Source organism: Brassica napus, unplaced genomic scaffold, assembly GCF_020379485.1.
Source record: "Brassica napus cultivar Da-Ae unplaced genomic scaffold, Da-Ae ScsIHWf_2682;HRSCAF=3440, whole genome shotgun sequence".
In the NCBI taxonomy this organism is placed as follows: Eukaryota; Viridiplantae; Streptophyta; class Magnoliopsida; order Brassicales; family Brassicaceae; genus Brassica; species Brassica napus.
Window position 1 is genome coordinate 22,923 of NW_026015969.1, and position 25,777 is coordinate 48,699.

A 25,777-nucleotide genomic window follows, 5' to 3' on the forward strand; every position below is an offset into this window, starting at 1 on the left:
TCCCGACATATGTTATGTCTAGCTTCTTGCTCGCGCTGGAGATATGTGAGAAACTCGCGAGTGCCATTGTACAATTCTGGTGCAGTTCAAATCCCCCAAAGAAAGGAAATTATTGAGCCAAATGGGAAAATATCTCTTTACCAAGGGACAGTGTTGTGCCAAGGTTTTTGGAGGCCCAAGGCGAGTTAAAAAAAAATAATACATGATATTGTTTTTTGAAAATAGTTCTATTTAAAGTCGAATTATATAAAATCTTTTTTTTGAAAAAAACATATATATATATATATATATATAACACTAAAAAGTTTTGATTTATTACCTAAACTTTTTCTAAATTTTCTGCACCAGACTTTTATAAACTAAAAAAAAATGATCAAAAGTAAGAATTCATAATATAAAAATAAAATACAAATTTTGGATTGAAATGTTAGTCGCTGTTAAAAAGATAAATCTTAGCGTTTAAATTAAATACAATAAACTATATATTCAAAATATTATAATTTTTATTCAACTTCTATAAATATATAAAATAAATCTAACTCATAACATATACAAAGAAGACAAATGTGGATCAAATATTTGCATTCAATTAGAAGTAGAATCTTTATAGTCTATATATATAAAGTATTGTTTGACTCTCTCCTGTGATGCCACGTCATCAATTCGTTGAACATGAGCTCGCCACGTGTCCTACTTCACCAATCCGCTGCGTTTCATTAAGTCTTCTGTACATGCTTTTCTTTTATTATGGGCTGCGTGTTAGATTCAGTTTCGGTTGGGCTTTATGTCATAGGCCTTTATCAATTTATGTGTTTTAATTAGGGTAAACCCAGTGTCCTTCTTCTCCGCTTCCCAGAATCCATAATCCATGTCGTGGCAAACGATTTTTCATTCTTTTTTTTTTTTTATCTTTCATCTTCTTCATCAGATTTCAAAACGGTTCCAGTTATAATCGATTCCAGTTACAGAATGATCATCTTAGAACCCTCCATTAATCTCACAGGCACGATCTATATTCAATGCAATTTTCATTATGTGAGGCTGTGGAGGTTCTCCTATAAAAAGATATGATTTTTTTCTACTTTGAGAATCATTCTTCATTCTTTTAAGCTAACCAGTAAACTAAATCCGTGAGATATGGCTAACGTTTCGGTCTTCCTCTCCGATTTCCAGACGGGCCGCTCCTCCTCCTCTGTTGAAGTCCGGTTGCTCCGTTTCTGGGAGACCAGGAATGTCCGCCATGATGGAGAGCTTATGGGAGTGGATATGCTCTTACTGGATTCTCGCAAGTATCTTATTAAACTCCACCTTTTGTTCATAAGCATAGTTTTTGACCGGTTTAGTTCTTTAGCCATTTCCACCATATGAATCTGTGAAATATCTTTTTGAAAAGTTTTGTTCATAAACAGAGTTATTTTTCCGGTGTAATTCCGTCGTCCTGAATCGATATTACCAATTGTTTTTGAGATTTTAAAGTTTTTGTTAAACCATTTTTTACCGAGACATTTTGCAAATTTTAATGATTGCTGTTTCTCCTTCACGTACGTCCAGGCAGCATCAGGCGACCATGCTGCCGGTCACCGTGAATGTACACCGGCTTGCGACCCACATGCCTCATCTGAAAGCGGGGTGGGTTATTCCCTAACCGGGTTTGATGTTACTCGATGTAACCAAAATTATCGACTGTCGGACTCTTCCCTGCTAATCCGTTTTAGCAACTCAACCTTATATCAACGGATTCCACAAACTGTTACTGCCGTCATTATATACATAAATTTTCTTCAAACTGTATATCTTCGCATTCTCACCGTAGACAACGTAACAGTCGATTTAAATACATTATGATAACCTTTTGCATGGAACAATAGAGTGTCTAAGCCAATTCTGTCCTCCTGCTTTCCTTCAATGTTCTCACAAAACCTTAATCTTCAAAACAACTAAAACAGGGTCAAGTTTACCTTCAAAAAAACTATGGTCAAGGACAAAAAACAGTCATCTAACGCTCTCGGCGTTGCCAATGTCCCAATCACGGGTTTGTATATATCCTCTAAAACTTATAACAGTTACAGCTTTACCCTCTTGACACCATGCATCCTTTCACATTTTGCAGAGGCCAGTATCCACTGCGGCTATACTATTCGATGACAATCAATAAAGTCAAGGACAAAGTTTCAAACAAGTTGATTTATATCTCCCAAGAACGGTCTTCACTCACGACCAGTTGTACGTTGCGTTATCTCGAGTTACTTCACCGGATGGGCTTAAGATATTGGACGATACCTCTGATTCAGACAATGCGGATGGAGTAACTAACATAGTCTACAAGGAGGTCTTCAAGGGCCTTCCACACACAAAGGTTAGCATTGAACTGGTTTAGTTTGTACGCTAACTCTGATCTGGTATGTTCTCAAGTACTGACTTTATCACTATCATCGCAGGAAGAGCATCCGATGTGTTCTTAAACAGTTATAGGCTTCGAAGAAGGTATCTTTCATCAGTGTTTTAAGTATAATATTTTGAAGGACTCGATTCTCTCTTCTCTTATCGTCTTACATGTTCTACTTTGATGAAAATCTTCTTCTTAACGCTTAAGCATTGTTTAAATTTAAGGTTTCATATAAAGAGTTCGTGATACTATGTTTCAAAGGATACCCTTAGAATATATTATAGAACTATATGCATACTACAAAGACCCCATAAAGAAAGAGCCAGCATAAATAAAGAAATCCATGTTTAATTAAATAAACTATTTTGTCCAATTGGAATATTCTTTCATGAACATTATAGCAAGAAAATTAGAATGAGTAATTTAAATATAACTAACAAATCCTAATAAGGAAAGTTAAACATATATTTATATATATATGCAATGATCATAAAAATTATAAGTCCCCTTATGAAATATAAACCAAAAGTAGGAAAAATATACAAAAATAATTAGTAAATCTATTAAGATAATAGTAATATTTTTTAAAAAATATAGTAAATTAGTAATCCATAATATTATGAAATAAATAAATATTATATCAGATATTTTTCGATGTAAAGGTCAAAGTATGTTTCGTTTACTTGCCTAAATTTGGATTTAAAGAAGACTGTAGGCAAAAGAATTACCAAATATCAATAAAATTGTATGTATATTTTTAAACCCTTTAAATATGCTGCTTTATTATATAAAATCAGCATCTTCGGTTTGCTTGGTTCGTTCTTCATTATTAATACACTTATTAGTACGATTAATTTCATAATATATAAACAAATATAATCAAAGAAATATCATACCAATACCAAAGAAACAAACATATGCCAAAAAAACAACCTCCATTGTTAATAATATCAGTTACTAACATCCAAAAAAACAACTACAATAACTTTGATAAAAAATTTCTCTAAATAAAAACATCGTTGTCCACTATTTTATATACCCTCACAAAATAAGGATAGAATGGTATTCGAGATACAGACCCCATTCTCTTTTTGATCAAATCCGATTGAGTTATGTATTTTATAGTGTTATAAATCAGAAACACTAAAAAAACTTATAATTTAGGGTTAAAACAACAAAATTAATAACAATGCAATAATTTTTAGTTATAAAGTTAAAATTTGTTGTAGAAAATATAATAATACTCACACCCAATTTAATATAAAAGAAATTTACAGAAAATGACACTTTTTTTATAAAAACCAATCTATCAAATCCCGCCCGCAGGGCGGGCCTCCCCTAGTTTTATATAAAATATAGTAAAATTGATCATAAAATAGTTATTTTAAACATAAGTGGAATTGAGAATCAAATAATAATAAAAATCTAACTAAGAAAATACATTAACTACCATGTAATTTTTTTTTTTTTTTGTAATTAGGGGCCCTAAAAATCTTACAAAATTTGGGGGCCCTAGGCAAATGCCTTTTTTAATAGCCTGTAAGCACGACTCTGCCAAGGGAGGAAGGCGGGATTGGTTTTCGTATGATCCATGAGTTCAACCTGGCTTTACTAACAAAACAACTATGGAGGCTAATTCAATACCCTGATTCGTTAGTGGCTCGTATTTTGAGGGGAAGATACTACAGAATGAGTTCGCCTTTACGAATAATCTCTGTAAGCAGCACATCCTATGTGTAGACCAGTATTTCAGCTGCTCGAAAGCTACTACTATTGGGAATCAAGCAGAAGATACATTCTAGATATAAGGTCAAAGTGTGGGAGGATCCTTGGATCCTTACAACACCAGCTAGACCGGCTCGCCCTTTAGCCCCAGTTTTGCACCCGAACATGAGAGTCAGCGACCTTATTGATCAGGAATCGAAGGAATGCGATGTTCGACTACTGAAGGATTACGTTGCCCCTGCTGATATACCTTTCGTAAGAATTTTTCCCATAAGCTCAACTCATCGGCGTGACACATTCGGTTGGAACTACACTAAAAATGGCCAGTACACGGTTAAATCTGGATATTGGGTAGCTCGGAACTTATTGAAGGCTGAAGAAGAGAAAGAGGTACTGGAGCCCAGTATAACTAAGCTTCAAGCCTTTGCTTGGACGATAAAAGCGCGTCAGAAAATATGTCATCTTATATGGCAATTGATAACAGGTCATGTTGCAGTAACGAGAAATTTGATACGGCGTAATATGAGATGCGATAACTATTGCCCCCGATGTGGAGAACCAGAAGAGTCTGTTACTCATGCCATCTTCGAATGCTCGCCAGCTCTACAAGCTTGGTCCCTATCAGCAACACCCACAAGTCCTGATATCTTTCCGTTGCCGAGTGTTTATGCTAATATGGATTATCTATTCTGGAGAAAGAACAGCACTGTCGAGCCAGAATTAGACAGAGATCCTTATCCCTAGATAATCTGGTATATTTGAAATGCCAGAAATGACAAGCTCTTTAGGGGGATGGACAGGGATCCACTGGAGCTAGTTTGTTATGCAGAGAGTGAGTGTTAAGCCTAGTTCAACGCCAACGAGATTGTGCCACATATTCCACAAGATCAAATTATTGAGGAACTCCAAGTCTTAAGCTTGGGTAATATATGCATGATAAATGGGCCTTGGACATCTACATCACAATTCAGTGGGAGTGGATGAGTTTGGATGGACAGCTTGGGGAAGGTTCAACTTATGGGGACACGAAATTACCCACGGCGAGAGTATGCCTTGCATTCAGAAGTGGAAGCACTACGATGGGCGATGGAGAGTATGCTCCAGCATTCAACATGTCAGATCTTTTTGGACGGATTGCAAAGATCTGATCGCCATGATTGGTGTTAGGAAAACAAAACCTCTCTCTAGATAGGATTGTAAGGAGTCTTAGATTTTCACTTTTATTATCAAAAATGGAATCATATTTTAGATCTTCATCATACAAATTCCAATCCGCCTCTTCATTTTCAAGATCGGAAAAAAGCTATAAAAGATTCAAAAAAGATAGTAACTAGTCAAAAAACAACTATAGATGATTTCCAAGGATCAATTGATAATTGGGAGATCCCAAGAGTTCATAAAGATCAAATTTATCAAATCTTGAAAATGAATTTTCTAAGAACAATTTTTTCTATTAAAACTGAGGAACGTGATATTCAACTTAAAAAACCTTTTGAGACGATTCATTTATTTTCTGAAAGTGCTTTACAAAGGCACATAGAAAAAACTTTAAATATATTCATATTGGCTTGGTTCAAGTCGGTTTTAAACCTCTTTAAAAAAAAGGTTAAATACTTCAATATTAGCTATTTTAAGAGACACACGATTTAAAGTATTTGAAGATTCTTTGTTAAGCTCGGTTGAATGTAGTTTATGTACTGGACCAGTTTTATTTGATTGCTATCCAAACTTTACTGTTTCTCTAAATGACAAAAATATTTTAAAATCTTTGGTGTTACAAGTTAAAATGCACAACTATTAAATGATTGAAGGATCCATTTCAATTGCTTTGATCTTTAGAGTTCATTACGAAACTATGACAAGTGCTTTTTCTTCAAAGGTAAAAATTTCCAGCAAAAAGGGGAGACCCTCTTGCTTCAAACTGATCTTTCAAGATCTAACTCTGTTATTTCGAAATCCATCCAATGGAAAGATATAAATCTTCTAGACTAATGAGTCCTCGAAGGAGCTTGTCCATATGGATGCAGAGCTACCAGTTTGGTTTACAGAGTCTACATGATTCTGTTTATGTTGCTGACAAAAAAAAATTAGTTAATTGCTACTATGAAACCATACATGTAAATAAATAATTTAAAGTTTACATGGAAAATGTCGACATCTAAACTCAAGAGTATACAGATTCTAGACTAGAGCCCCAAGGTTTTCCAATTGGTTAGTGTCAAGTGCATCAAATACTTCAACATCATGGGTCATCATCATTGTCTCTTTCTTTGTTCTATGTTGCTTCTTATTCTTTTTTTTTTTCTCTTCAATCCTTATTCAGATCAAATTACTTGTTGTGAGACCTTTCATAACCACCACTTGATTTATCTTAGATGGACATCCGACAAAAAAAAAACCATAACAGCAAAATGAAGATTTATTTCCTTTAACTTAATATTTGGAATCCAGTCTAGTAACTCATAACATATTTTGAATTTTTTTTAGACAGTTAACAATCTTTTCAAGCCACAAACACCCAAAAAACTAAGGAAAGAAATTGAATCTTGCATAAACCTATTTAAAAGCAAGCAACCTAATCAATAAAAACAATTTTTAGAAATTTTTTTTTATTAATTTTACGCAATAGTCATGATATTTCTTCAAATGGCCAAAACAATTAGCCGGTTTACTTGGCCTCTAACAAATATTCCTCACATAAACCAGTTAAAAAATGATGGAGAGAAAAAAAAGATGATCAAGAGAAAAAAAATAGAGAAAATAAAAGAAAATATAAAAGCTAGAAAATGAATAAGAGAAGAAAGAAGAAGAGAAATACAAACTGGCTACCACTTGGCTGACACATTTCAGAGCCTCGTCGAACAAAGCGTGCTACACTACAAGAAAACACAAATTTAACGACGGCCAAAATCGTCGTTATTTCCTCGGAAAAGAAGGCTTACGAGAAAATGGCGATGAAAGGCGTTTCGTCGTTATATGATTGTCGTAAGAGAAGATTCGTCGCCATTTCCTCGTTAATTAGCGAGGTTATATTTTCCTCGTAAAGAAGAATTAAGTTTTCGTCGTAAAGACCACGTGGGGTTTCCACGTAACGCGGTCGTTGTGCTTCCTCGTAAGAAACTCGTAAATGATTCGTCGTAAAAGACACGCAAAAACCTCTAAATAAATTCGTCGTAATAAAAACGTAAGAAACACGAAAATAATTCGTCGTAATAGAATCGTAAGTAAATCCACGTAAAATCCTCGATAATTGTTCCTCGATATTTCGTCGTTAATTTTCCTCGTTAATACATCGGGAATTAGCGACGAAATTACTTTGTTTTCTATTTACTGAATTTATAAATAAAAATTATATTTATTTAATTTATTAATAAAATTTTAATTGAAATTAAATCGAATAGAAAAATTTTTTTGGCCGAATTAAAATGAAATTATATAATATATAAATAAGTTTTGAATTTTAAAATACAATAACAAAAAAAAAACTAATGCTGCATTGCCGCGTCGTAGAATTCCTCGCTCCTTCTCGAGAGATCTTCCTCGTTGACTTGCACGGATGTCTCGCCTGGAATGGGGTTTTGTTGTCTCATGGTCCTGAACATGGCCTCCCATTCCGGATTTGTGGCCGCTATGACGTCCAAGAAGTTCTCGAGACCAGTCATACGAGCTGTGAACGACGATTTTGTCGAGGCCAACTCGTTTTGTGTCGACGACAGCTGATGTTGTGTCGTCTCCAACACGTCGCGCAGCTGAGAGACTTCATCATCCCGTCTCTGGCCATAAGAGGAAGTCGCTCTCGGAACATCGTTGACGGAACCAATCCCCAACACACGTCCCTTTTTCTTAGGAGCGACCTTAAAAAACAATAAAATATATATTAAAATTTAAATTTTAAAGTAAAATGGAATTAATAAAAAATTTATATAAAATTTACCTCCTCGTAAATTCTATCCACTTCTATTGTGGATAAGACGACGGGTGATCCGTCGGCGGACTCCTGCGCCAGCTGGGTCTCACGCTCGTCAATACGAGCTGCCACATCATTGTAGATCTTCTCAGACCTCTCATCTACAAATGCGCCCGCCTTGTTTTTGTGGGTCCGATCGAAAAGTTCCATAAGAGTCGGTAAACGTCCCAACTCCTTGGCCTAAAAATAGTTAAGAAAGTTTTTATTATATATATATATATATATATATTAAAATCAAAAAGTTAAATATTTAAATTACGTACCATTTCCAAACGGACGCGGGCGTGTGGTTTTTGGCCCGTACTATGTTGCATCGCCCTGTGGCCATGCTCATCTACCGAGTTACGGGAGGCGGAGCAAGACTGGGCGACTCTCATGGCATCAGGATCCCTCCAGTAACGGATGAGGCCATCCCACACGTCCGTGGTGATGGTTGAGGGTTTGCCCCGCTCATAGCCCTTCACGATCCAGTCACCCTTCCAGTTGGAGACCGTGTCCAACAAACGTTTCTTCGCCTTGTCGATAAACTCTTTCCGCACCTTCTCAGTGACCCCCATGGACCAATTAAATTTTTGCTGCAAAAAAAAAACATTAATAATTAGTTTAGAAAAATAAAATTTAAAAAAATATAAATCAGGAATAAATTGTAAAAACTTACAGCGTAAATCTTGAACCACGTCCTTCTGATGTAGATCGGAGTGGATTTCCAGTTGGGATGTGCCATGGAGAAGTAACCTTTAATCGTCTCGGTTACTTCTGTTGCAAGGCAGTTATCAACCCCAAACCTGGAAAAAAAAAACAAATTCAAAGTTTTAAATATTTATTAAAGTCACAAATGAATTTTAAAAAATAAATGTAACATACATACCAAAGAGTTCCTTCAGGTCGGTCGGGGTCTATGATCGGTAAGCCTTCTCTGCCTGGCAAACCGAGAATGTCCTCAACAGTGTACTGAGAGTAAGGACAACTCGCTGGCACCATCAAATCAGCATGAACCTGATGGGCGGGCATCTGAGGAGGCACATGAGGAGCTGGCATCGGAGGAGGAGCTACCGGAGGAGGCACATGAGGAACTGATGGCGATGCCGTAGAAGAAGGCGAGACTCTCTGAGAAGATTGAGTCTCGGGGACGGTCTCCTGCTGACCCGAAGAACCAGGAGCTGAAGAAGAACCGGGAAGTGAAGACGGGTCTAACCGACTACCCGGTGGACCGAACATCTGCGAGTAGTGAGCACTACGCTGGTGCCTACGAATAGTCTGCAAAATTTAAATTTCTAAATTAAAGTCAAGAGTAAATAAAAAATTATGAACAGTATTAACTACGTAATTAATAAAATGAGGAAACCTAAATTTTGTAAACTAATTTCGTAAACTAAATTCCCTAAACTAACCACCTAATCTAAATTCCCTAAACTACTTAGAGAGGAAAGAGAGTTACCATGTTGAGAGGAAATGGAGAGGCTGTAGAGAGGAATTAGAGAGGAAATGAAGAGGGCTGCGGTTTCGCCTATATATAGGATTAGTGTTCGTCGACAATTCGTCGCAAAATAACGAGGAAAGACAGAGGCCCGTCTTTCGTTTTGTCGCAAGGCCCAAGCAAATTAACGAGGATATACAGAGGCCCGTCTTTTATTTAACGTCGTTCTTGCGACGATTTTTGTTTTATCATCGATTTTACGTGGGCCCGTCTTTTGTTTCGTCGCAAGGCCCAAGCAAATTAACGAGGATATACAGAGGCCCGTGTTTTATTTAACGTCGTTCTTGCGACGATTTTTGTTTTTATCATCGATTTTACGTGCAAATAGCGAGGCTTTTTTTGCTAACCCCTAAAATTTTAAACCCCAAACCTCAAACCCTATCTTTCTTATCTCCAAACCTCAAACCCTATCTTCCTTATATTTCTTATCTTATACTTCATATATTTCTAACCCTTTAACTTCAATATATATATTTTTTGAATTTGAAAGGTTTAATACGTTGGAAAACAATTTTACAAATTTTGAATTTGACATATCACACAACAAATCAAACACACTCTACAAATCATATATGAAAGGTTTAAAAACATAAAAAAAAAATTGAAAATTAATTTTTTTTTAGTTTATATGAAGTAGGATGGGGAGTTTTAGGGTTTGCACATTTGGGGTTTAGGGATTTGGGTTTCATTTTAGTATATTTACCGACGAATTAACGACGAAAAGTAAAATAAAAAAGCTAACCTCGCTCATTCCACGTAAGTTAACGAGGCTCTTACGACGTTTTAGTCTTACGTGGAATAAGCGAGGTCCGCTTTTTTAATTATAAATCGTCTCTTATTCCACGTAAGTTAACGAGGCTCTTACGACGTTTACTGTTACCGTGGAATATGCGAGGTAATGTATTATAAATCGTCGTAAAATTCCCGTGAGATAACGTGGAAAGTACGACGACTGTCTCTAAACCCCTAAAACGAAACCCCAAATCCCAAACCACATCTTCTTTATCTTCTACTTCATATATCAAACACTTCTATCCTTTAACCTCAAGCAATTCATTCTAATCCAAACCGAAAATTATAAAAACACAATTCCTTTACTTATAATTAATGTCGATATCTTATTTATAAATAAACTCCCATTATCTTTAATTATATATAATAAATCAAACTCATACAAATATGAAATACATTAATCGGATTCATCGACATTCTCGTCATCACTTGAAACATCATCATTTACATGAAACTCGTCTTCAACAGCTTCCTCCGTGGGATCTTCGGTAAGATCTTCATACTCGTGATTATGCGGATCAATGAGAAGGATGTCATCAATTTCTTGTTCAGGTTCATGAACTTCATTTATTTGTTCTTCTTGCAATGGTGGTTCTTCTCCTACGATGATTCGTCCTCGAGGTGTAACTTTGATCACGGCTAACCAATTTATACCCGACTCTCTCATCCGTGGGTATGGAAGGAAGCTAACTTGGTCTGCTTGTGAAGCTAAGATGAAGGGCTCGAATTTGTTGTACCTCCGGCCACCGTTGACATCTACTACACCGAATTTGTTCAACCGAACACCTCTATTGACGACGGGGTCGAACCATTCACACTTGAAGAGGACGCATTTTAGCTTCAATATCCCTGGGAATTCGACTTCAATAATCTCCGTCAAGATTCCGTAGAAATCTGTTTCTCCTTTCACACAAATTCCATAGTTACTGGTTGCCCGCTGTTTACCATACTCATATGTGTGAAAAGTATAGCCTCGTGTGAAATACATCTGTGATGTGGTGACCTTTACAAGTGGAGATTGAATTACTTCGTGTAACCACTTAGGATAATCTGCATCGTCGTCATAATCAACCTATTTAAAAATAAAAAGAACGTTGAAATACAAATCATTCATGTATGAAAATTTTAAAAGTATTTGATTAATACCTGATTCTTCAACCACTTAACAAAGTGTTGATCTTTTCTTTTGTCTACGTCACTTGTGGATATACCAGGAAATGTTTCTTCGACTTGTGAAACAAACATGCTGTAAATTCACATTTTACATGAATTAATCTCTCTCAATTATATAATGTATACTCAATTTAAGTTACCTTTCAAAATAACGCATCAATGGATCCTCGCAATTGAGTAGAATATAGGTGTGTGCACTATGAGCGTCTTCTTCACTCGACCACCAAACCTGTTTTGATTTCCCACCAAGTCGTCCAATCTGGCTAAAGATTTCTGGAACACCAACAACTGCATATGTGGGCGCAACGTAGTACTTTTGACGCAAAGTAGTACGATGTGAAGTGAGAAACTTCTTCTGTCAAACTTCCAGCAATTATAGAACCTTCAACTTTGGCGAGGTTCTTTGCTTTTCCCTTCAAATATTTCATGGCTCGCTCGTACTGATACATCCATCCGTAATGTACCGGTCCACGAAGCAATGCCTCATATGGGAGGTGGATAGCTAGATGCTCCATCACGTCAAAAAAGCCTGGAGGAAATATCTTCTCCAAGTTGCACAATAAGATAGGAATGTTCTCCTGAAGCTGTTCTACGACTTCTTCTTTAAGAGTGCGTGTGCTCAAATCCCTGAAAAATGCTCCAATGCCTATTCCAAAAACAATTAAACACATTGTTAGTCAAATACTATTATTGTAAACTAAACCAATTTAATATTATTGTCCTATTGTAAACTACCTGCAAGTGCTTCATGTACGTTTGTTGGAAGTAGCTCCGCAAATGCAAATGGCAGAAGTCGTTGCATAAAGACATGACAATCATGACTCTTCATCCCGGAGAACTTTTGACCCTTTTCAACACATCTTGAAAGATTTGAAACATACCCATCAGGGAACTTCACTTCTGATGCCACCCAATTGAACAAAACCGACTTTTTTTCTGAAGACAATCTAAAAATTGGAACGGGAACTTGGCCATTGCTTTTTATATGTAACTCACTTCTTGAGCAAATATCCGGCAAGTCCAACCTCGATTTTATGTTGTCTTTTGTCTTCCCTGGGACATTCAATATTGTATTCATGATGTTCTCAAAGAAATTCTTCTCTATATGCATCACATCAAGGTTGTGGCGCAGAAGGAGATCCTTCCAATATGGTAACTCCCAAAATATACTCTTCTTGTGCCAGTTGTGATGAACACCGTAAGAATCAGGCATATTACGAGGGACATGCCAATTACCACCCCAGCGAACTGTTTCGTTAGCTCCGTAGTAGTCGATTTGCGCTTCAATTTGTTCTCCAGTTAGATATGGAGGAGGAGTGTCTCTCACAACCTTTTTGTGCCTAAACAAATTCTTGTTTCTTCGGTACGGATGGCCAACTGGAAGAAATCGACGGTGACAATCGAACCAACTTGTCTTTCTACCATTCTTCAGTTGAAATGCATCTGTCGTTCCATTACAATATGGACAAGCTAATCTCCCATGTGTAGTCCATCCAGACAACATCCCATAGGCAGGAAAGTCACTTATGGTCCACAAAAGCATAGCTCGCATCGTAAAATTCTTCTTCGTTGAGCAGTCATACGTCCTCACCCCTGTTGACCACAAATCCTTCAACTCTTTTATCAGTGGTTGTAGGAAAACATCAAGTGACCTTTTTGGATGCTTCGGACCGGGTATTAATATGGTCAAGAATAAAAACTCCCGTTGCATGCACATCTCCGGTGGCAGGTTGTATGGCGTAAGAAAGACAGGCCACAATGAATATTGTCTCCCTGACATTCCAAATGGACTAAATCCATCTGTGCATAATCCGAGGTACACATTCCGGCTATTGCTAGCGAAATTCGGATGTACTTTGTTAAAATGTTTCCAGGCTCTTGCATCTGATGGATGAGTCATCTCACCATCCGTCTGAGTATGCTCGGCATGCCACCTCATCTTTCCAGCAGTCTGCTCCGATTGGTACAATCTTTTCAATCTATCTGTAATTGGTAGGTACCACATCCTTTGGTACGGTACCCTATTACGTCCCCTTCCTTGCGGCTTGAATCGTGGTTTCTTGCAGAATCGACATTCTTCCAACTTCTCATCATCTCCCCAGTAGATCATGCAGTTGTCGATGCAAACATCTATCATCTCCGAAGGCAACCCAAGACTATAAACCAGTTTCTGAATCTCATAATAAGAATCAGCAGACTCATTGTCTTCCGGCAAATACTCTTTAAATAAATCTGCCCATTCGTTCATGCAACTTTCAGGTAGATTGTGATCAGTTTTAATATTCATCATTCTAGCAGCCAATGACAATTTAGAGAGACCTTCTCTACAACCACTGTAAAGTGGTTGATTTGCCGCATCTAACATTTCATAAAACTTTTTTGAATCTATGTTAGGTTCTTCATCTTCATCATCATGAGCTACGAATGCATCAGTTACCATATCATGAACCCTATCATAATCTACCATCGGCTGATCCTCCTGATGGTAACTATGTGCATTATGCAATTGATGATCAACCGGTTCTTCTTGAAAGTTGTTATTACTACTACTAGCTTCATTCTGATCATAACTATAACCTTCTCCATGTTGAAACCAGATATAATAATTTGGCGTGAAACCTCTATTTACTAAATGCTTCCAAACATTTTCACGATTTGCCAACTTTGAATTGTTACATTTCCTACAAGGACAGAATATTTTACCGCTTTCTTGGGCGAGCGGTGTAGAATCTGCTTGATGCATAAAACGCTCCAACCCAGCAAGATATTCTTTCGTCACTCTCCCGTTAGCATCTCTATGCATATACATCCACCTCCGCAACTCGAAAATATTTCCCAAGCCCGACATTTTTTTCACTTTTTTTTTCTTGTTGGTGTGCTTAAAATTATGTTCAAACCTCCATATATATAGAAAATTTTCGAATCTGGTAGTTGAATTTTGCTAGGAATTTACGACGAAAAATTAGGTTGGTGGCAAAAAAAACGTGTTAAGTTGGTGGATTTCTCGTTCTTTCCTCGTAAGTTATTTCCTCGTAAAAATCATGCTAAAATTACGACGAATTTGCGACGAAACACATTTTTCTCGGAAAAACCACGTTAACTTACGACGATTTTACGAGGAAAAGCTTTACTCGGTATTTTACAAGGCCATTACGACGAAACTTTATTTCCTCGCAATTTCATCGTTAAGTCATCGTAATTTCACGAGGAATAGTTTTCCTCGTTAAATTTCCTTGCTAAAACTGTGTTTTCTTGTAGTGCTAGTTGTCTTGGGAAATGAACTTTATAGAGATTACTGACAAAGCTACGCGTAGGGAAGAGAATAGGGATATAGATGTAGGGTTAAAATCGTCATACAAATATTAATATTAAAATACAATTTAAGAAGGATTTCCTTGTTGGTGAGTCGGGAGGCTTTGCTTCATAACCGCATTTGGGATGTTTTCAGTTTCTGATGGCCATGGTTTGTTTCTCGAGCTATTATTCACTTCTCCCCATTTTCCTTTTTTCTCTTCTTCTATTACTCAATTTATACAATTAGATTTTGATACGTGCTTTAAAAACACGAGAGTAACATTTATTCAAATACTTGTTTGCCAAAAATAAGAAATTTTATATCTATGTACTTTTATAGAAACATTTGTTTTAAGTATAAATAATTAAATGAAAAAGTATATAAACATAATTTTATGAAAATAAAGTAATCCATTTACATAACTTGCTTTGTATTAATTTTACTTATATTTAAATGCTTTTAAATTATAATATGAATCTATTTAAAAAAATTATATTTGTCAAAATTTATTTTATTTTAATATAAATTAACTATATATCATTCAACCGTCTTATACTTAATAAATATTTACGTCTTTATGAAATATTCCACAAAAACCAGTAATTGTAAACACCACCAATAGTTCGAAGTACCATATAATCAAACAATTTTTAATATTAACTATATATCATTTAACCTATCTCATACTTGATAAATATTTACGTGTTTATTCATTCAACAGAAGGCAGAAGAGGCTCTATGCAAACTTGAAGAAGTTCAACAGCATCTTTTATCCGGTCCATCAAACCTTCTATTTCAAGAGAAGTTTGTTGCTAGAAAGCAGTGGCGATTTGAGAAAGCGGAAGACATATTTTTTAGACCATCTCCAGCTCACTTTTATAATAAAGATCTCTAGAATATAAGAAAAATATAAATGGGGTTTTTTGCTTCAAGGTGTTCTTCTATAATAGAGAAACTAGATTCTAAGCGCGGGTTTGTTTGTTTTTCATTTATTAATCGAAAACTGATTTACAAATTACCATTATTTTTCTTTCAAACCATAACAATTGAGTTTTTAGATTTTTATCATTTTTTTCTTCAAAATATAGTATTTGATCGAAATATGGTAGTTGTTCTATAATAATGTTTGAGTTTTAAGATTTGTTTTCATATCTGACCTAGATTCATGGTTGAACCTATAGACCCGATACATTGTATATAATCCGGTTTGGATTTAATAAAAAATTCGTTAATTAAAAATCCGATATAACCCGGTAAAAACCCAAAAACTCACTATTAACCTACGATCTGATACCATTGATCCGATTACAAAATATCTTATAGTATTTTTTTTAAAAAAAATTGATTAAATTATTCATATTTTTTTAATATTACATAAATTAGTGATTTTCTTAGAATTTGATAAAATTTTATTATGTTATCCAAATAAAAAAAATGATAATATAAAAAACTTATTGATATGACAATATTAGTTTATTTTCGTTATTAATAACCTGTTATAAGTTTGTGTTTTTATTTTAGATTTAAAAATTGATTTTAATATAGTTTTAAAAATATTCTTGAACACTTGTAATTGTCATCTCAATATTATGTATAAAATGACATTATACATGGAAAAATGATATTCAAATATGTATATGATATATGGTGTAGGATATAGGATTTTGGTTTGTATTGAAATCTGTATAATATTTAAATGATCTATTTTGAATATTGATACGTATATTTAAGAAAATAAATTTTCATGTTTCTTAATTTATTTATAGTTCATAATATATTTATACTTATATTCAATTTAAAGTTAGTATATCTTTTAAATATATATATAAGCTCGTTATTTATAGATGTTAGGTGTATATGTAGGCCCAGAACCAAAAGACTTAAATGCAATTAATGAATTTTATTAATCTTTTGTAAAAATAAGAATGTTTTTAAAAAAACTGCAATTTTCATTAAGGGTATAATTTGGAAATGATTCTCTTTTAATGGTATTGATGCTAAAATATAGAATTCTCTATGATAGAGGAACAACAGATGAAAGCAGAAACTCCATCTTGTTTCTCTATTTTAGAGATCTCTATAAATCTATTATAGAGTAGATCGAAAATACTCTCGAAAAAATCAAGGATAAGATGGCTTACTCAGGGGGATGTCAACACCACTTTATATCACGTCTGTTATAGCACACCAAGCAAGGAACGCCGTTCGGTATATGATAGATGATAATGACCAAAGAATCAGTGATAAGGATTTGGTAAATGACATGGTCGTGACTTACTACCAGGATCTTTTGGGTTCAGAAAATTCAGAAACACACCCATTTTGGTGGACGAGCTCAGAAACATCATCCCATACAGATTCCCGTCTGCCCTAACTGCAGAGTTTATTGCAGTTCCCTCTCAGGAAGAAGTTACCTCCACGTTATTCAGTAGGCCTAAGAACAAGGCTCCCGGACCAGATGGGTTTCCTGGAGTCTTCTGGGAAGCTTGGACAGTAGTGGGTTCTGATACTATAGCTACAGTTCAAGAGTTCTTCACCAGCCGTCAGATGCTTCGTAGCTTAATGCTGCAACCATCGCTCTAATTCTAAAGATCACAGGTGCAGACCGGCTTCAGCAGTTCAGATCTATCTCTCTGTGTTCCACGGTTTACAAAGTCATCGCAAGGATAATTAGGAACTGTCCCAAGCGCATCATCCTTGAAGTAGTTCAGTCGAATCAAGTATGCTTTGTGCAAGGGCGTCTCTTATGTGAAAATGTTCTTCTAGCACCTGAGCTGGTTTCAGATTTTGAGTCCTCTAACATCACAACCCCAAGATGTCGCAAGGTTGACCTTTCTAAAGCCTAGGATAACGTTCATTGGGGCTTCCTTCTCAATCTCCTAGAAGCCTTAGACCTCCATTATCAAAGAGTGTGTCATTACTACCTCTTACAGTGTTTTCAGTGAATGGAGAATTGGTTGGTCACTTTAATGGAAGGAAGGGTCTGCGACAGGGAGATCCAGTCTCCTATTGGCTCTTCGTTCTTGTAATGGACGTACTCTCCAGATTTCTGGAGTTTTGGATAACGTCGTTAGGCTTCACTCTTCTTGTCAAGTGCCTCTAGCAACCCATCTAAGCTTGGCAGATGACGTCCTAGTGTTCTTTGATGGTTCTGAGGATTCTCTTCGCGGTATTCTCAATATAATGGAGGATTTCAAGAAGGTTTCTAGACTGTTTTTGAACTGTGGTAAGACTGAAATCTTGTTAGATGGAGGAAATAATTTGAGATGTAGGGAACTTTCTCTGCGTGTAGGTATCAAGCAGGGATCACTGCCAGTCAGATATCTAGAAGTACCCCTCTCAGCATAGAAAATGAAGAGATCAGACTTCCAGCCTCTCCTTGAAAAGGTTACTTGTAGGTTCAAGTCTTGAACAGTGAAACATCCATCTTATGCTGGAAGACTGGAGTTAATAAAATCAGTAATATATTATGTTATAACTTTATGGCGTTCATCTTTATTCTGCCGAATGAGTGTGTCAAGGCTCTGGTTCTGTGGAAGGATACCCCATACTCATCTAGAAGAGACAGAATCTCATGGGAATCAGTTTATACCCCTAAAGAGTGTGGGGTCTTGGATTGAAACAATTGCTGGAATTGAACAAGGTTTTTTCTATAAAACTTGTCTGGTTGATCTTTGCAGAAGGTGGCTCATTGTGAGTCTCTTGGGTTCGTGTAAACCTGATTGGAACAACATTTTTTTGGGAAATTAACGGTCAGCCACCATGGAAGTTGGATTTGGAAAGATATATTCAAGCTCCTGGATATGGCAAGACCTTTCATTGTCTGTGAAGTCACTTCTTGTAATACCGCTAGCTTTTGGCACGATACATCGATCCTATGGGGCCACTTCTATAGGTCCTGGGTCACTTTCTCTGAAGCCATTAGTAACGGTGTGGACGGGATGATGCTATAAGAACGTGCCAACCTTTGGTTTCTATGCTTAGGCAGTGTCTCCCTCCGGTGGAGAGTATTAATGCCAACGAGGAGGATGATCGCTATGGTTGGAAGGTTGGCGATCAGCCAACAGTTTTCAAATATCCAACAGCTTGAACTTGGAATTTTTTTTTATTTTCACCAGGCCATCAAGTTCTATGGCACAAGCAAGTTTGGTTTAAGCAGTGTATCCCTAAACACGCTTTTTTTTCACTTGGGTGAATGTTAGACACACAGACTAGCACTAAAGACAGAATGGGTCGTTGGGAACTTGACTTTCTGGCTCAGTGTGTCTTGTGTTTCGCTTCAGCTTTGGATCGTGAAAATCTGTTCTTTCAATGCGTTTATAATGGAGAGATATGGTCTTACTTCCTCAATAGACTAAATTTCCCCATGCTGTCTTCCTTTGATGCTACTTTGTCATGGTTGGGAAGACGAAGACCTTTTCTGGACCCTAACATGGTCGTAATCCTCACACTTGTGTATCAAACCTCTATGTATTCTGTTTGGAAGGAAAGAAACGCAAGAACTCATGCCTCTTCGCCTCATACTCCTCAGTCCCTTATCACTGAGATAAAGGACACCATCCGACTCAGACTTGACCCCTCTTCAGATCAACGAGGACAGTCCATTTTGTTTAAAGTCGTATTGGATACTATTTTTTTGGCTTTTAAGCCAAACATTAGTGTAAACCTTTTTTTTGGACCTTTGAGTTTTAATAAAGATTGGTATTAAAAATAAAAATTATTTCTTTCACTATATATTTTATATTTTATCACTCTTATATCATTATATATATACATATATTATTTTATATATATATCAAATAAGTTTTAGTTTTTCTTTATCTTTATCTTTTAATATTCATATGTATACATTATTTTTATATATTATATTTTGAAACTTAAATTATATTATTATCGATGGATGCTGCATAGAGGTGGATGTAGATGTGTGATGCAAGCGTGTGAAAGTAAAGGCATAAATGCAAGTGCATGAACGCATCATATATCGGTTGAAGATTAAGTTTGCTAGTGCAACATAAATTTGATCATTGTCTACTTGTCATCAAATCACTGTTGGAATTTAGTTGATGTTAAAGTGTGTGAGAAATCACTGTTGGAATAGTTCAAAGACATGCAAAACATACACAGTTTCATATGAGATGTGATTTGGATATTTGATCAATAAGATTTCCTTATGTGATGTCTTAAAGGAGTTTGAAAGTGCCTTCAGCACAATGCTTGATTGATCTGAAAATTGGCTCTACTTGCAGGCAAGTGTGCAGCCACTGCCACTAACTGTTCTTATATCGCACCATATCAATCTTTCAATTGGCATAGAAGAACAAATATCAATCGATGGCATTTGCAAGAATGTACAAACAGAGCTTGAATTGAGCTATTTTTGTTCTAATCTCAGCAGAGAACTAGCCAGACTAATTAAGAAATGCTTCTTTGTGAAATTAGAATTCACCAGGTGTTCCAGTACTCTCAGCAAATTTTCTAACACATCGTTGACAAATGCCCTTTTTGTGAAATATTTAGTTAAAAAGAAAATTTCAAAAGAAAGAAACAAAACAAAACAAAACCAAAATCATGGCGTTATTCCTTAATTATCCCAAGCTCAAGCTCATTAACAGGTTGAGCCTCTTCTTCTTGTTCGTAGAGTTGCACAAGGCTAATGTTAACGTTCTCCTCAGGCTCCCACGTGGCATCAGCCATATCAGTCCATTTGACAAGATACTCAGTGTTGCCATCGTCCCCCTCCTCTTTCCCATCACCCTCTCCGCCACAGCGTACTCAAGCCCAGCTTCGTAGTCCTTCACCACATCTTCCGCCACGTGTACACCTTTCACCCAGTCGCAATCTCCACCGTCCTTCCATTTCACCAGATACTCCACGTCTTTCCCTCTCCCTCGCTTCTCCAAATCTCCTCCACCTCCGCGTACTCGAACACTTGATCTTCAAGAATGCTGATCACCTTCTCCAGCCCTATTCTACGACCGAACTGCATCGGGTTCCCTTCGGCGTCGTTTTCAGAATCTCCCTCGCCAGCTCCAGCGGCGTCAACCCTCTCTCGTCTTCCACCTCAGCATCCGCTCCGAGCTCCACCAGCGCCGCCACCGCATCCGGTTGCACGTACCCGGCCGCCATGTGCAGCGCGGTTAAGCCGCCTCTTATGTCCCGGTGGTCAAGATCGGCTCCAGCTTCGGACAAGAGCCTTACGCACTTGTCCGAACCAAGCCCCGCCACGAACAGGAGCGCCGTCCTTCCGTTTTCGTCTACCGTGTTGGCGTCGCGGCGACCTTCCGACGATTCGAGAAGCTGAGCGAGTGCTTGGTCGTCGGCTTTCCTCGCGGCGGTCCACCAGGGTGTCTCGTACTCGGACACCACGTCTGCTGCGATGTAGCTGGATGGGACCCACGATGGGGAATGGCCGTCTTTCCACTCGATTAGGTACTCCATGGCGGCGCCACCTCCTCCTGCCGCCATCCGGCTTCCGATGATTCTGTTGACTTCTCCGTATGATTCGTCGTCGTCTTCCACGAAGGAGGCAGTTTCGTAGTTGTCTCTTTGTACCGCAGCAGGAGATGTAGCTCGGAAAGAGAGCTGCTTGTTTAGGAGTTGTCTGGTCTGAAAGGATTGAAAGGAGGAGAAAGCATAAGATTTGGGTACATGGGGAGTTTGATGATGCGAGATAGAGACTGATGATGATTAATCACGAGAGATGATGTATCCATGGCCGGCCAGATGCTCAAAAAACAAACAAACGAAGCAAGGCGACTGTGAGAGCAGTGGCAAGAGAAAACAGAGAGAAGGAGAGTTAGCGGCAAGAGAAACACACTAGATTTTCTAGTGGATAAGAAATCTTAGCCATTCATTCATACAATCATCCAATGCCCATTTCAAATGGGCCCACCAGAAACATAATCTCACAAGAAACACTCCTCTCTTCTGTGTTTTTTATTAACAATAAACACATCCCCATACAGCTTGCTATTTTTTCTCAGTTATTAACATCAACTATGCATGTATGCATTGCATTTTGAACACTTGGGGTTTTAGTTGATAAATTAAACCATAACAACCGATACGGATAGTAAAAGAACAAGTCTGTTAGAGTGTTTATGGATAGAAAACAGAGTTCACCTTTTCTACTTCTCATGATGGTCATGTCTAATCATCTACCAACACAAGAAAAAGTTACAAACAGCAGCTAATTCCTTAAGTAGCTCAAAATTGAAATATCCAACTTAAGAGGTTATACATATGTATTGGATATAACTGATAACGTTCCATATGTAGAATCATCATTCGACAAACTCTACCTCAACTTCTTCATATCCTAATTAAAAACACCAGTTTTCGCAACATGTTCGCCTCTAAGCCATCTCTCTTTGAACTACAGGACGGTGTGGCTTTGGGGCTAAAACAGAAGGAAAAAAAACTATTTTTAAAGATGTTTCAGCAAAGAACATAACTGGAGCTAAAGATGAGAATGGTTACCGTTGGGATTGCCTTGCTCATAGAAACATTTGAAAAGAGAGACAGCTTCCTCTGCCATTATTCCTCTGCTGCACTTGTACCCTTTCCTCCTTGACCTTCTTCACTATATTAAAAAACAGAGATCACAAACTTCAATTTAACAAGGCAGTTTCTTTGTAATAAGATTGTAGTGTGTATCTTTAGGACCTAGAGATGGATAATCTTACGTCTGAGAACTCCCTATGTGAAGCGGCAAAATGGAACCACAACCCCCAAATTTATCATTTCCGCATCCATAATACACTTCCTTTATACCTTCGATTAAAAAGTATGTCATATCAGGAACAAATCAAACAAAAAAAATGTCAAGTTCGGATTAAGGAACCATACCGAGAAACGATAAGGCGGATGCACACATTATGCAAGGTTCACATGTTACGTAAAGAACACATTTCGAGAATTTCTCGGCGACTTGTGAAGGTGAGAGTCCATCTTTTCGCCACTGTCCAATAAGTTCATCGATTGCTTCCATCTCTGCATGTCTTGTGGCCTTTTCGAACAAAATTATAAAAAAACAACTTAGTAGTATGGTTGAGGTAACAATAAAGAGACACTCTATACCATCGCATTGCAAAGGTGCTCATAGAGAGGAATATTGAAAATTTTGAAAAATTACATTGCGTGTCTCATTAGTTCGGTTTCTCCCTGAAGCAATGATGTTACCGTCCTCAAAAATGACACATCTGATCCAGACAAACAAAAAGATAAGAAATTAATTGATAATGATGGAGAGAAACACAAACTGGGATGAAGCAAAGTTACCCCACGGGAACTTCAAGAGCTTCTAGAGCAAGCTTAGCCTGCAGTCCATGTAAATCAGACATTGTAACTCTAAAAAAAAGCAACAAACTTTTGGAGTAATAATGGAAGCAGTACTAGTGTATACCTGGTGCAGAGCAAAACCCATATACTTATGCGACTCCTCACAGCAGTCCTCTTTCACTAGTGCCATAACTTTAAACTTGGCTTTAACCAGAGAGAGTAAAACAATGAAACAGGATCATTAAGATTCAGAATACCCTAATAATCGTTGAGTACTAGAGAATGTTTTTTCCTTGGCATATTGTTTATGCAGGATTCGGTTGATTAGAATAATGAACGTAGAAATGGGGTGACTAAAGACGCTTTTATTAGAATCAAACAAGAGGTTACAAGATTGACGGGAAATAAGGAGACAAAATCAAAGGTTTAAGCAACGGGATCAAAGAGATGATTAGGAAATCCTAGATCTAGCCGCTTCTGTGTGTGTTGTCCAAAAGTCTCCCTTTTCGTTGTCTCCTCATCCCCTCTTATAGTGTAACCGTCCGTGATGCTCTAATCGTGTCGTCTTTTGGGCCCTGTCGTTAAAGGCCGAGTATGCGGGCCTTGGTACTGTTCTCTATAAGCCGAGCGTATTTAGTCGGCTTAGCTGATCGGCTAAAAGTACTCTGGGATCGAGCCGACACCTTTAGCCGCTTAAGCCGACTAAACTGGTCAAGCTTGCCGGGCTAGGGCCTGTTATTCGATGGGCCTTGTGGAGGGATGTAATTCATCTCCTACAATAAGTCCCCCCCAGTTCACTTGTGAGCGGCGTAGCGGTCTCAGTGAATTTGTAGGTCACGTTCGTTCGTATATCAGGTCCTAGCGTGTTTAGTCGCATGTCGCTTTATTGACGTTTCTAGTCGCTTAGAGTAGTACTTCTTCATGATCTGCTTTGCTCGCCGAGGTTTTTGTCACGGAGGCACGTTTTACTCGGTAGGCGAATTACTCCGATATAAGAGCTCAAGCTTATCTCATCGTTTACGTTAGAAAACCGGTTTAGACCGAAATCGGGGATTAATTTCGGTCTGGCATCTCGATTAGAGATCGGTTTGAACGAGAAACCGAACCGTCGCGAGTAAGCCTTTGGGTATTTAGGCGGCCTTTGAGGCCCATTTAGGTTTCTGTAGACCTAATGATTGCGCTTCGGAGGATGTGCCCTTGTTTTGGCTATAAATAGGCTCCTCCCTTTCGCTTTCGTCATTCTTCTCTGCAAGTTCAGGTATCCCGCTTTCTCTCCCTTCTCTCTACTTTTACTTTCTCTCTCTAGGTACGTTTCTCCTTACACAGGCTTGTCGGTATCGTCTGGCGGTTGTAGTCGTCCCTAAATCCAGGATCATGCCTCTGAGAGGTCGTTTGTCCGGAGAAGAAAAAGGGAAGGGCGTCGCAGATTCTCCGAGTCCGACCAGAGATGAACGGGTAGCTGACAGCCCGCTGGATGATTTCGACTTGATTCATCGCGACGCTCTTCGGGATTTAGACAATATGACCCTATCTCAACGCCTTTTGGTCGCTGATGCTCATAAGATGATCCGTGACGAACGCGCGGATCACGTTGAAGCCGGGAGCAGTGACGTGAGCGGTAGCGGCTCTGGAGCGTCTAACCAAGCCTCAAGATCTTTGAGACGAGCTAGTCGGGAGATCCTTTCGACCAGATAGACTGCCGACCCACGATCTATCATCCTGGTGGGATCTTCGAAGAACTCGGCCCACTCCCGTCCGAATTGCTTCGTCCCGCGGGCTCAGTCGTGGGGGAATGTCTTCGATTCTTACTCCTCCCACAAGACGGTGAGGGATTTATTGAGGCGAAGTGGAGGTGCCGGCATTACATACATCATTCCTTCCAAGGGAAAGCGTCCTTGGTCGCCTCCGATTGGCTATCAGTGTGTCTATGAGTCTTATTTTGGAGACCATACGAAGCTCTGGTTTCCATTCCCCGACTGATCACGTCGTACGCATTCCGTCGGGACATCGCCATCTGTCAGTTGCTTAACGGGTCGCTGCGCATCGCGCGGTTATGCTAATGGTGATGGCAGCGGAGATAGATGTTTCGATGAGTGTGAGAGTATTCAAAGAGTTAACTTTTACGAAGGCGGAGCCACATGGGGGTATTCTCAGTGAAGATGCGCTCGAGCTACAATGTCTTTCAGGGCACCCGAACAACGAAGGACTGGCAGCGCTCATATTTTTACGTCAAATCTGACGAGCATGCCTTCTCGGAGCCACTGGGGGACGACTACCGCGTCCTATGGAACAAAACGCTTGGTAGATAGTGTTTGTTGTCATCATGCCTTATTCGAGTATCCTAACGGCGGTTTCTTGTTGTTGCAGTTCGTCACCCGAATACGATCGCATACCCGGAGAAGTTCTTCGAGAGTGCTCAGGCGATCGCGGCTCACAATCATCTTCGTTGGCCTGATCTTAGTCGAGAGGGGATAAGACGCAAAGAAGCTCGGATTGCTAGAGGTGAGTTCATCGGTCTTTCTCCGAGAAGTTCTATCAAAAACTTAGTCTCTCTTCGTTTCTTTTACAGCTGATTGGGATCGAGGCTTCCTGTTGTCTCGGGGACCCGTAAGTCGCGTCTGTACCATTACTCGGAAAACAGCAGGAACTCTGGACGAAGTATGACGATGGACGGAGTGC

At 38.1% G+C, this 25,777-nt stretch overlaps 2 protein-coding genes and 1 pseudogene across 3 annotated transcripts; 1 reads left to right on the forward strand and 2 right to left on the reverse strand.

Annotated features, from left to right (window-relative positions):
* The first annotated feature begins 408 nt into the window (after positions 1-408).
* LOC111212160 lies at positions 409-2,646 on the forward strand. 2 transcript variants are annotated; one of them, XM_022713590.2, is made up of 5 exons: positions 425-1,289; positions 1,552-1,629; positions 1,947-2,032; positions 2,111-2,356; positions 2,439-2,646. In XM_022713590.2, exons 1-4 carry the CDS (start codon positions 1,138-1,140, stop codon positions 2,143-2,145), a joined length of 351 nt encoding a protein of 116 aa, XP_022569311.1. In that variant the 5' UTR covers positions 425-1,137; the 3' UTR covers positions 2,146-2,356; positions 2,439-2,646. The 2 variants fall into 2 exon arrangements, 1 of the variants encoding a protein (XP_022569311.1); XR_007334459.1 differs by lacking the exon at positions 1,552-1,629 and having other exon boundaries at positions 409-1,289.
* A 17,584-nt stretch (positions 2,647-20,230) lies between these two features.
* LOC111212765 (signal recognition particle 43 kDa protein, chloroplastic) lies at positions 20,231-21,664 on the reverse strand. Its single transcript, XM_022714352.2, is given in 5 exon segments — positions 20,231-20,556; positions 20,559-20,720; positions 20,723-20,815; positions 20,818-21,474; positions 21,477-21,664. Coding segments are annotated over 5 exon segments (1,131 nt in total). The 5' UTR covers positions 21,532-21,664; the 3' UTR covers positions 20,231-20,392.
* A 328-nt stretch (positions 21,665-21,992) lies between these two features.
* On the reverse strand, positions 21,993-24,098 carry LOC111212766 (annotated as a pseudogene).
* Between the last annotated feature and the right edge of the window lie 1,679 nt (positions 24,099-25,777).

Excerpts from the sequence above, each read along its gene's own strand:
- LOC111212160 (XM_022713590.2), top strand. The coding sequence starts at position 1,138 with ATGGCTAACGTTTCGGTCTTCCTCTCCGATTTCCAGACGGGCCGCTCC. Across the intron at positions 1,290-1,551 it reads CTCTTACTGGATTCTCGCAA|GCAGCATCAGGCGACCATGC; the intron begins GTATCTTATTAA and ends ACGTACGTCCAG. Across the intron at positions 1,630-1,946 it reads ATGCCTCATCTGAAAGCGGG|GGTCAAGTTTACCTTCAAAA; the intron begins GTGGGTTATTCC and ends CAACTAAAACAG.